Consider the following 12,607-nt stretch of genomic DNA (forward strand, 5'->3'; position numbering starts at 1 on the left):
ATTTAATTTATAAAATAGACGTTACATGTGTTGTTATTTTAGATTAAAATCGACGAATATGACGTTGATTTTATTATTTAAAATATCGACAATTTTGCCGTCGATAAATTTGAACGGTCTTAATTGCTTTCTAAAATGGAATGAACGGTATAAATTTAATCTATAAAATAGACGCTATATGTGTTTTTTTTTAATTAAAATCGACAAGTATGCCGTCGATTTTTATCACTAAAGTAAAAAGTAAAATCTCATCTTCTCGCGTCCACTACCCCAAATTGTACAGAAATGCAAACTCCCCCAAATTGTTCAGAAACGCAAACCACCACCACCTCATTCGCCCTCTGCCGAAGCTTCCACGGCAGGTTGTGCCCTCGCCGGTGCAACTGCAGGTTCTGGTCCCTCTGGAACCCTTTCTTGCATATGTCGCATACGAAATGGTTCTTCGCCATCAACGACTTTGGCGATAGAGCTATTACTTCTACCTCTGGATCTGCATGCTTCAATTCATCAAGCTAGGTATTCTTTAATTTCTCGCCTGGTCTTGTTGGTTGACTTCGCTTTCTCTTCACTGCTACTGGAATTGAATTAGGGTTTCGGTAACTGGAAGGAGCTGTTGCTGATGAAGACATCATCATGATTGATGAAATATGCTATTTATTGCTTGTTTTGAATAAGCTAAGCATGAGATGCATGATACTAGTTAATTATATGCATTTTTTTATTAGCCCTGTATTTTCCCCTTCATCATGAAACCAAAGTTTATAAATTGTAAGATGTCATTGTGCCCTTCATCATGAAACCAAGATTTATAAATTGTAAGATGTCAATGTGTTTGATTTACATGCCTTGAAATGATCCTAGGAAAGTTGATCAACAAAATTATGTGAAATAAGTGGCTTGTTCAAGGCTGGTTCATAAGAAATGGCTCTAACTATTAAACTCACATTGTGATTGTTAAACTAATCTAATATATCATGGATATTTCTGAACTGAATGCACTTGAAATCAATAAGATTGGATTTTCCTGACTTTCTAAGTGTGAGATTAGAGATTTTCAATGTAATCATTTCTAGACTTGATTTGCTTATTGTTAACTCTTGTGTTTTGACTTTAACCATTCTTCGGAAGATTGCAACAAAAAGTATTCCCTTATCTTCTTAAGCTTTAGTAGAATTCAGGTAATTTAGAATTTAGATAGCAAGCCCTCTTGAATTAATTTTTTCTTCTCACATAAGGTGGCTATAGCATACATAATAAGAATGCTTTATTTATTACAATTACAGATGTTAATATTATTTCTGATACTCCTTTGCAGAAAGCTCTGACCCCACCATTAGGAAGACTGTAAAAGGATGCTCATTACTTCCTCAGGTATCAGCTTCTCTACACTCTCAGTACCTTTGTAACCATTCTACAGCTTTTTCTGAATTTATAATAAAGTCACTCAAGGTAGTTAAACTCATATATATAGCAGAGGAACATTTAGCTTAATTAAAGTGTCAAGATAATTATTATTTTGACATTAACTAATAGGCTACACAATCTCTTATGAACATCTAACACTAACTTTTTGTTTGTTTGCCGGGTTTTATTACTTAACGAGTTTCTCTTTCTCTCTGTAATCTTCTTTCTTCTTATTCCATGGGTTTTCTTCTTCATAGGTCGTTAGTCTTGAAGACTGGAGGGGGCTTCAGTGGTTCCCAGATCTGGAAACTTATTCTCTTTTGAATTCTGGTCGCTTAGGGTAATATTTTCAATCTGATTCTACTTTCATCGACATATTTCTGTTAATTCCATCTTCAACTTTGTTTTTGCAATTTGTTTGCTACGTGATAATTGGATTGCTGGTTTTTTGTGCTGTTAAGGCTTTCTTATTGTTTCTCGTGTGAAGGCTTCTTCTTATTTGTTTTTCTGAGCTGTTACCAGCTGGTTTCACATATCCTTTACTATGTTTTGTTTTTGACAGAATATTTGAACTTTTCTTTGGTAAGTGATGTTACTTTGCAATTGGTTTGTTGGCTTTTGGTCATTCAGATTGTGGTTTTTGAGCTAGGGGACCATTTTTGATATAGTTGTTGTTTACTAATCAGTCTTATTCTCCATATTCTTATGTTCTTAGTTGGTGAATTTGCTAGACTTGGTTCTGGAAGTTTTAGTGTTTTCTTTGTATGTCTTGCTCATTAATCATTAAGTTTAATGATTGAATTTTTGGAATAAGTAAATAGTCCTTGATGTGATTGATTAATAATTTTCTCTCTTTATGTTGGTAATATGGAGGCAACTTCGTTATTCTTTTAATGATTTACGTTACTTCTTTTTGGTTCAGTTGTTTCTTTTCCCTATTTAATAGCTTAGTTCTAATGTTCTAAGATTCCAAGCGATGTGTTGTTTTTGTGATTTTGTTATCTTGGATCTACTGCTTTGTTACATGGAAGCTGTAAATTTTTCTTACCTGTTGCTGCATCTCTTGTTTTGATCTACTTCTAACATCTTCTTTATTAGCACTATTTATTACTACATACATACATGCTGGTTGTATAACTATCTTACTATTACGATATCTTGAATAAGTAGCTGAAGCCATGTAGCTAGTGTGTTCTGTGTTGGTTATACTAAGCTTGTTTTCATTTGCTACAAGAGGACTACTCTCTTCCATTGATTTCCTAGCCTGTGGCTTGATATGACTCATGCTCAAATTTCATGCAGGGGGTCTTTAGCATTCCTTTATATATTTCAAAAGCGAATTGAAAGCTTTGAAAGTAAAATCATATATTTGAAGGATTTTATTATTGCTTGGAAACACCATACAAACAAGGCAGGAATGGATCTTTCACCAATTAAATTAGCAAAGGTCAGAGAAATCTTCACGGTGTTTTCAGTTTCCTTATCTTTTTGTTTCGTTTTTGTTTGAAGTATTAATTAATTTCAAGTTCCCTCTTTCTTTTTGGTCTGTTTCAAGGCAAAGATATATTTGACATTTGTCTTCTTGAAAGAATTAAGTTCATACTTTAATGACATGAAAAAACTTTCCTTGTCTATAATCTGATCCTATCCTCTTGTTTTTAGTTCTTGTCATAATTCATTCCTAGTTTTTATACATCAAGATGCTTTTATCTCATACTTGCTTGTTACTATTGGTCGTTTCTGTTTTCACATTTTCTTAACATATCAAAAGAGTCAACTCGTTGTGTAAGAATGGACTCATGATTGATGTGAGGGGTAAAAACTTGACTTTTAGTTTTACTTTAGATCATATAAACAGACTGCATAGTTGGGGTGGTGAAAGGGCTATCCAAGTCTCACTGGGTTATTAAAAGAATAACTATCTTCTCCTTAGCCATTAATTCTCAAAGACTTATGTCTTCCTTCTTTGTCAGGGTTGATGAAGCTTAATGATTTGTCCAGAAGGAGCACGCTAAGCTCCAGAGAACTCGTGACATCAGTACTAGTCAATCTTATTAAAGGTTTCTTTCCAAGAAACGTTATAAAATACTTTTGGCAGAATTAGCTTCATTGAAAGAATTTGTGAACTTTGTCCTGTATATTGGAAAATGGATAGATCAGATACATCTGGGTTTGTTAGTGGCGGAGGCTGTATGTTGATATATCTTTTCCCAGTGATAAACTTCTGAAGGTATGTCGATTTTCTAGTAGCTATGCGGTGACCTGCTTTGCTACCTCAACCTTCTGTTAGATGTATTACACGACATCTGGATAATGGATTTAAACAAGAAAGATGCACAATCTCCTTATGATGCTAAACTTAGGAAAAATGATAACTTCGGTGATACTACATTATGCTTAAATGGCATTAGATTTGGAGAAACCATGACTAATTATAGATGTACAAAGAGCAATCTTGGGATGAAATTTTAAAATGCTTCTGACGATGGCTACAGATTGGTTCTGGGGTTGGGCCCAAACCCAATGGCATATGACGATGACTACAACAATTTGGGGTTTAATAAGAAGAAAAATTGTTGAGTGAACAAGTGTTTTTATATTCAAGTTTTTAGAAGACTTTATGTATTGCTTTTAGTGTTGATGTGCCAATATATATATATATATATATATATATATATATATATATATATATATATATATATATATTGGCAGGGTTGACATAATCACAAGTATTATCAAAGTTCCAGTGGCATCCATTTACACTTCTTAGACGATTATTTAGACGAGTATGAGTAGGTTATTTAATTACTTTACTTTGAATATTTTGTATTATTAGTGGATTGCAATTTAAATGAATATAAGTCTAGGTTTAGTTATTTATCTTGTCTTGAGTCTTTATGTTAGAGGGTTTTCTATTATTTTGATAAGTTGGTAAACTCATTATCTAATATTTAGTCTAAATTTTATTTTTATATTTAAAAGTTTATTTGTCTTGTTATCTACTATTTTGTATAAATTTTATTTTTATATTTAAAAATTTATTTGTATTAACGGTTTACTATTTTTCAAATAGAAAAAAAAATTAAAACATATAACTATTAAAATCGTCGGCAAAGTTGTCACTTTTAAAATTTAAAATAGACAAATCTAAACAATTAAATCGACGGCAACTATGTTGATTTTATTCAATCACATATCGACGACGTTGTCGTCGATTTTATTAAACATATTATAGATAAAAGTGTTGTTGATTTTATTGAGTTAAATATCGACACAAAGGCTGTCGATTTTATTGAATCAATTATCGACAAAGAAGACGTCGATTTTAAATAATAATATCGACAACAATGTTGTCGATTTTATTAAGAATGTAAAATTTTCACACCCATATTACAGACGGAACGAACGTCAATTTTATTAAATTATTATCGACGGCCATGAAAGTCGTCGATTTTATTAGCATTTTGAAAAATCGACAAGCTTTATAGCGACCAACTGCGCCGTCTATTTTGCCGTCGAATTTGAATATTATCAACGGCTAAGCCGTCGATTTGGCCGTCTATTTTAACAACGTTTCTTGTAGTGTTTAGACTAATACGATCATGACACGCCAGGCGAAAAATGACAGAGACATCAACAGGCTGAATGAGACGTCGCATTACGCCAGGGTGGCCAACTTCGAGGTTAGTTACATTATGTTGATTTAATCTAGGTATGTGGCCATTGTTAGGGTAGTCCTGTAGTGACAAGAACGTAGTTAAATGGTTTAGGAATAGGTCTCTAGGGTTTATTTAGAACTCTATTTGCTTGTGCAAACTTGTTATGACTTAACTATTGGTTTGGAACTCTGTTTTTGTTGTGCTAGGTTGTTAGTAATGATAGCGTTCTAATTAGGATTTTATTATTGGCTTATGTGATGTAGAGACATGTGTAGGGTTTAAACATGAAAGTATGTTCTTAAGTAGAAGTAGCTGTAGCTTAGATAGAAATATTTGCTTGAAGCAATTACTAAACAGAAAAAAGTAACATATTCATTAAACAAAATCTATAATCATCTCTTTATGAGGCTGAATTTTATTTTATAATTCTTCAGAGGCCTCAACTTCTACTGCCTTGGTGAGTGAGTGATGAGCGAATAATTTGTACGCTTTTTGGCATTGTTTTTAGTATGTTTTTAATATGATCTAGTTAGTTTTTAGTATATTTTTATTAGTTTTTAGTTAAAATTCACTTTTCTGGACTTACTATGAGTTTGTGTGTTTTTCTGTGATTTCAGGTATTTTCTGGCTGAAATTGAGAGACCTGAGCAAAAATCTGATTCAGAGACTAAAAAGGACTGCAGATGCTGTTGGATTCTGACCTCCCTGCACTCGAAGCGGATTTTCTGGAGCTACAGAAGCCCAATTGGCGCGCTCTCAACGGCGTTGGAAAGTAGACATCCTGGGCTTTCCAGCAATATATGATAGTCCATACTTTTCCCGAGATTTGATGGCCCAAACCGGCGTTCAAAATCACCCTCAGAATTTCCAGCGTTAAACGCCGGAACTGGCACAAGAATGGGAGTTAAACGCCCAAATTGGCATAAAAGCTGGCGTTTAACTCCAAGAAGAGTCTCTACACGAAAATGCTTCAATGCTCAGCCCAAGCACACACCAAGTGGGCCCGGAAGTGGATTTTTATGTCATTTACTCATCTCTATACACCATAGGCTACTAGTTCTCTATATATAGGACCTTTTACTATTGTATTTAGAGCTTTGGATCATGTTTTTATGATTGAACCCTCTTTGGGAGGCTGGCCATTCGGCCATGCCTAGATCTTGTTCTTATGTATTTTCAACGGTGGAGTTTCTACACACCATAGATTAAAGTGTGGAGCTCTGCTGTACCTCGAGTATTAATGCAATTACTATTGTTCTTCTATTCAATTCCGCTTGTTCTTGTTCTAAGATATCACTTGTTCTTCAACTTGATGAATGTGATGATCCGTGACACTCATCATCATTCTCACATATGAACGTGTGCCTGACAACCACCTCCGTTCTACCTTAGATTGGGTGAATATCTCTTGGATTCCTGATACACGATGCATGGTTGATCGCCTGACAACCGAGTGCTCGCCTGACAACCGAGCCAGCCATTCCGTGAGATCAGAGTCTTCGTGGTATAGGCTAGAACTGATGGCGGCATTCAGGAGAATCCGGAAGGTCTAACCTTGTCTGTGGTATTCTGAGTAGGATTCAATGATTGAATGACTGTGACGAGCTTCAAACTCCTGAAGGCGGGGCGTTAGTGACAGACGCAAAAGAATCACTGGATTCTATTCCGGCCTGATTGAGAACCGACAGATGGATAGCCGTGCCGTGACAGGGTGCGTTGAACATTTCCACTGAGAGGATGGGAGGTAGCCACTGACAACGGTGAAACCCTTGCATAAGCTTGCCATGGAAAGGAGTAAGAAGGATTGGATGAAGACAGTAGGAAAGCAGAGAGACGGAAGGGACAAGCATCTTCATACGCTTATCTGAAATTCCTACCAATGAATTACATAAGTATCTCTATCTTTATCTCTATGTTTTATTCGTATATCATCATTCATATCCATTTGAGTTTGCCTGACTAAGATTTACAAGGTGACCATAGCTTGCTTCATACCAACTATCTCTGTGGGATCGACCCTTACTCGCGTAAGGTTTATTACTTGGACGACCCAGTACACTTGCTGGTTAGTTGTGCGAAGTTGTGTTTATGCCATGGTATTGAACACCAAGTTTTTGGATTCATCACCGGGGATTATTTGTGTTGTGAAAAGTATTGATCACAATTTCGCATACCAAGTTTTTGGCGCCGTTGCCGGGGATTGTTCGAGTATGGACAACTGACGGTTCATCTTGTTGCTTAGATTAGGTATTTTTTTTCAGAGTTCTTAAGAATGAATTCTAGTGTTTCAAGGTGATGTTCTTATCATTACCAAAGCTGACTGATCTTCATCAATTTAGCTCTTGAATGCAATGTCCTGCTGAAGCTTGTTCAGCCATGTCTAATTTCTTTAGACTGAAGCTTTAGACTCACATTGCATGATTCCTGGAATTCCCATTAAGAATTTTGATACCTTTATTTTCTTTTCCACTTAATTTTCGAAAAAGCACAAAAAAATTACAAAATCATAAAAACCAAAAATATTTCTTGTTGAGTTTAGAGTTTCATTTTAAGTTTGGTGTCAATTGCATGCATTCATTCATGTGTCTTAAGGATCCTCAAGTAATTCTTGATGATTTTCTTGCTCTGACCTTTGAATTCTCTTGACTTGAGTGTTTTGTTGTTTCTCATATGCATTCTCATTTTGTTAGTGTCAGTAGTATACAAACTGCTAAGTTTGGTGTCTTGCATGCATTGTTATTTGATTTTAGTTGCATTTTGATTATTCCTTATTATTAAAAATCCAAAAATATTTTTAATTTGTGTCTTCTCAAGTCAATAATACAGAGGATTGAAGATTCAGAACATTTAGCAGAGGAATTGCACAGAAAAAGGCTGGGCGTTCAAAATGCCCAGTGAAGAAGACAGACTGGCGTTTAAACGCCAGCCAGGGTGCTTGGCTGGGCGTTTAACGCCCAAAAGGGTAGTAGTTTGGGCGTTAAACGCCAGAATGTGCACCATTCTGGGCGTTTAACGCCAGGATGGCACAAGAGGGAAGATTCTGTTTTTAACTCAAATTTTTTCAAGTTTTCAAAATTTTTCAAAATCAAATCTTTTTCAAATCATATCTTTTCAATCATATGTTTTCAAAATCAATTTCTTTCCTTTTTCAAAAATACTTGCTATCAATTAATGATTTGATTCAACAATTCAAGTATGTTGCCTTTTCTATTGAGAAAGGTTTAATGTTTGAATCATATCTTTTCTTGCTAGCCAAGTTATTAATTTTTAAAATCAAATCTTTTTAAAATGTTTTTCAAATCATATCTTCTCAATCACATCTTTTTAAAACCATAACTCTTCAATCATATCTTCCTAATCACATCTTTTTCAAAATAGTTTTCAATCAAATCTTTTTCAAAAAAAAAAATCACTTGATTTCTTTCCCACTCTTATTTTCGAAAATCAATTAAAGTTTTTCAAAATGTTTTTAAAATGTTTTTAATTAATTTTCGAAAATTTCTTCCCCTCTTCTCACATCCTTCTATTTATAGACTAACACTATTCCTTAATGCACAATTCGAACTCCATCTTTCTTGATAAGTTCGAATTTTCTACCCCTTCCTTCTATTTTTCTTTTCCTCTGACACCTCAAGGAATCTCTATACTGTGACATAGATGATTCCATATTTTCTTGTTCTCTTCTCTTTCATATGAGCAGGAGCAAAGACAAAAGCATTCTTGTTGAGGCTGATCCTGAACCTGAAAGGACCTTGAAGCGAAAGCTAAGAGAAGCTAAGGCACAATTCTCTGTAGAGGACCTAACAGAAATCTTCAAAGAAGAAGACCCCATGGCAGCCGAAAACAACAACATTGCCAACAATGCAAGGAAGGTGTTGGGTGACTTTACTGCACCTACTCCCGACTTCTATGGGAGAAGCATCTCTATCCCTGCCATTGGAGCAAACAACTTTGAGCTTAAGCCTCAATTAGTTTCTCTAATGCAACAGAATTGCAAGTTCCATGGACTTCCATTGGAAGATCCTCATCAGTTCTTAGCTGAGTTCTTGCAAATCTGTGACACTGTCAAGACTAATGGGGTTGACCCTGAGGTCTACAGACTTATGCTATTCCCTTTTGCTGTAAGAGACAGAGCTAGAATATGGTTGGATTCACAACCTAAAGAAAGCCTGAACTCTTGGGAAAAGCTAGTTAATGCCTTCTTGGCAAAGTTCTTTCCACCTCAAAAATTGAGTAAGCTTAGAGTGGAAGTCCAAACCTTCAGACAGAAGGAAGGAGAATCCCTCTATGAAGCTTGGGAAAGATACAAACAATTAATCAGAAAGTGTCCCTCTGATATGCTTTCTGAATGGAGCATCATAGGTATTTTCTATGATGGTCTCTCTGAACTATCCAAGATGTCTTTGGATAGCTCTGCTGGAGGATCTCTTTATCTGAAGAAGACGCCTACAGAAGCTCAAGAACTAATTGAAATGGTTGCAAATAACCAATTCATGTACACTTCTGAAAGGAATCCTGTGAACAATGGGACAAATCAGAAGAAAGGAGTTCTTGAGATTGACACTCTGAATGCCATACTGGCTCAGAACAAAATATTGACTCAGCAAGTCAATATGATTTCTCAAAGTCTGTCTGGAATGCAAAATGCACCAAGCAATACTAAGGAAGCTTCATCTGAAAAAGAAGCTTATGATTCTGAGAACCCTTCAATGGAAGAGGTGAATTACATGGGAGAACCCTATGGAAACACCTATAATCCTTCATGGAGAAATCATCCAAATCTCTCATGGAAGGATCAACAGAGACCTCAACAAGGTTTCAACAATAATAATGGTGGAAGAAACAGGTTTAGCAATGGCAAGCCTTTTCCATTATCTTCTCAGCAACAGACAGAGAGTTCTAAGCAGAACACCTCTGACTTAGCAACCATGGTCTCTAATCTAATCAAAACCACTCAAAGTTTCATGACTGAAACAAGGTCCTCCATTAGAAATTTGGAGGGACAAGTGGGTCAGCTGAGCAAGAAAATTACTGAACTCCCTCCTAGTACTCTCCCAAGCAATATAGAAGAAAATCCAAAAGGAGAGTGCAAAGCCATCAACATGGCCGAATTAGGAGAGGAGGAAGAGGCAGTGAACGCCACTGAGGAAGACCTCAATGGACGTCCACTGACCTCCAATGAGTTCCCCAAAGAGGAACCATGGGAATCTGAGGCTCAAAATGAGACCATAGAGATTCCATTGGACTTACTTTTGCCATTCATGAGCTCTGATGAGTATTCTTCCTCTGAAGAGGATGAGTATGTCACTGAAGAGCAAGTTACTAAATACCTTGGAGCAATCATGAAGCTAAATGACAAGTTATTTAGAAATGAGACTTGGGAGGATGAACTCCCTTTGCTCACCAAAGAACTGGATGACTTGTCTAGGCAGAAATTACCTCAAAAGAGACAAGAGACTGGGAAGTGCATGGATGAATCCATCATCCTTGGCAGACCCTTCCTAGCCACAGCAAAGGCTGTGATTGATGTTGATAGAGGTGAAATGATCATTCAAGTGAATGAAGAATCCTTTGTGTTTAAGGCTCAAGGATATCCCTCTGTCACCATGGAGAGGAAGCATGAAGAGCTTCTCTCAAAACAGAGTCAAACAGAGCCCCCACAGTCAAACTTTAAGTTTGGTGTTGGGAGGCCACAACCAACTTCTAAGTTTGGTGTTGAACCCCCACATTCAAACTCTAAGTTTGGTGTAGGGAGGTTCCAACATTGCTCTGAGTATCTGTGAGGCTCCATGAGAGCCCTCTGTCAAGCTACTGACATTAAAAAAGCGCTTGTTGGGAGGCAACCCAATGTTATATTTTATTTATTTTCTTTTGTTATTTTATGTTTTCTGTAGGTTGATGATCATGAGAAGTCACAAAATCAATTGAAAAAGCAAAAACAGAATGAAAAACAGAAAGAAAAATAGCACACCCTGGAGGAAGATCCTGCTGGCATTTAAACGCCAGTAAGGTTAGCAGATGGGCGTTTAACGCCCAATCTGGCACCATTCTGGGCGTTTAACGCCAGAAAGGGGCACCAGACTGGCGTTAAACGCCAGTAAAGGGCAAGAACTTGGCGTTAAACGCCAGAAATGGGCACCAGCCTGGCGTTTAACGCCAGATTTGGCACAAAGAGCAATTTTGCTCGCCACTTGGTGCAGGGATGACTTTTCCTTGACACCTCAGGATCTGTGGACCCCACAGGATCCCCACCTACCCCACCACTCTCTCTCTTCTTCACCCATTCACCAATCACCTCAACTCCTCTTCCCCAAAAACCCTTCACCTATCAAATCCCATATTTCTCTTCACCACTCACATCCATCCTTCATAAAACCCCACCTACCTCACCATTCAAATTCAAACCACTTTCCCACCCAAACCCTCCCATAGATGACCGAACCATCACCCTCCCCCCACTCCTATATAAACCCATCTTCACTCCTTCATTTTCCCACAACATAAACACTCTTTCTCCTCCTTTGGCCGAACCACAAAGCCTTCCCCATCTCCTTCATTTCTTCTTCTTCTACTCTCTTCTTTCTTCTTTTGCTCGAGGACGAGCAAACCTTTTAAGTTTGGTGTGGTAAAAGCATTGCTTTTTGTTTTTCCATAACCATTTATGGCATCCAAGGCCGGAGAAACCTCTAGAAAGAGGAAAGGGAAGGCAAAAGCTTCCACCTCCGAGTCATGGGAGATGGAGAGATTCATCTCAAGGGTGCATCAAGACCACTTCTATGAAGTTGTGGCCTTGAAGAAGGTGATCCCCGAGGTCCCTTTCAAACTCAAAAAGAGTGAATATCCGGAGATCCGACATGAGATCCGAAGGAGAGGTTGGGAAGTTCTTACCAACCCCATTCAACAAGTCGGAATCTTAATGGTTCAAGAGTTCTATGCCAATGCATGGATCACCAAGAACCATGATCAAAGTGTGAACCCGGATCCAAAGAATTGGCTTACTATGGTTCGGGGGAAATACTTGGATTTTAGTCCGGAAAATGTAAGGTTGGCATTCAACTTGCCCATGATGCAAGGAGATGAACACCCTTACACTAGAAGGGTCAACTTTGATCAAAGGTTGGACCAAGTCCTCACATACATCTGTGAAGAGGGCGCCCAATGGAAGAGAGATTCAAGAGGAAAGCCGGTTCAATTGAGAAGGCATGACCTCAAACCCGTGGCTAGGGGATGGTTGGAGTTTATCCAACGCTCAATCATTCCCACTAGCAACCGGTCCGAAGTTACTATAGACTGGGCTATCATGATTTATAGCATCATGATTGGAGAAGAAATAGAAGTTCATGAGGTGATATCCCAAGAACTTTATAAGGTGGCGGACAAGTCCTCTACCTTGGCAAGGTTAGCCTTTTCTCATCTCATTTGTCACCTCTGTTATTCAGTTGGAGTTGACATAGAGGGAGACATCCCCATTGATGAGGACAAGCCCATCACTAAGAAGAGGATGGAGCAAACAAGAGACCCCTCTCATCATCAAATCCCTGAGA

General features: G+C 37.3%; 1 protein-coding gene and 1 non-coding gene across 2 annotated transcripts; one reads left to right on the forward strand and one right to left on the reverse strand.

The window, feature by feature from the left end:
• The first annotated feature begins 224 nt into the window (after nt 1–224).
• Nucleotides 225–4,282, forward strand: LOC112710938 (uncharacterized). The gene is made up of 5 exons (XM_025763427.2): nt 225–516; nt 1,316–1,371; nt 1,662–1,744; nt 2,707–2,851; nt 3,378–4,282. The coding sequence occupies exons 1-5, from the start codon at nt 495–497 to the stop codon at nt 3,381–3,383; spliced, it is 312 nt and encodes a 103-aa protein (XP_025619212.1). The 5' UTR covers nt 225–494; the 3' UTR covers nt 3,384–4,282.
• A 5,016-nt stretch (nt 4,283–9,298) lies between these two features.
• Nucleotides 9,299–9,406, reverse strand: LOC112713330 (small nucleolar RNA R71). The gene has a single exon (XR_003158304.1). It is a non-coding gene; the product is annotated as a small nucleolar RNA R71 (small nucleolar RNA).
• Nucleotides 9,407–12,607: the final 3,201 nt, after the last annotated feature.

The sequence above is a fragment of the Arachis hypogaea genome, chromosome 9, assembly GCF_003086295.3.
Source record: "Arachis hypogaea cultivar Tifrunner chromosome 9, arahy.Tifrunner.gnm2.J5K5, whole genome shotgun sequence".
In the NCBI taxonomy this organism is placed as follows: Eukaryota; Viridiplantae; Streptophyta; class Magnoliopsida; order Fabales; family Fabaceae; genus Arachis; species Arachis hypogaea.

Coding starts and splice junctions, on each gene's coding strand:
- LOC112710938 (XM_025763427.2), top strand. CDS start 495: ATGCTTCAATTCATCAAGCTAG. Junction 1,372..1,661: donor GATGCTCATTACTTCCTCAG/GTATCAGCTTCT, acceptor TCTTCTTCATAG/GTCGTTAGTCTTGAAGACTG. Junction 1,745..2,706: donor TTGAATTCTGGTCGCTTAGG/GTAATATTTTCA, acceptor AATTTCATGCAG/GGGGTCTTTAGCATTCCTTT.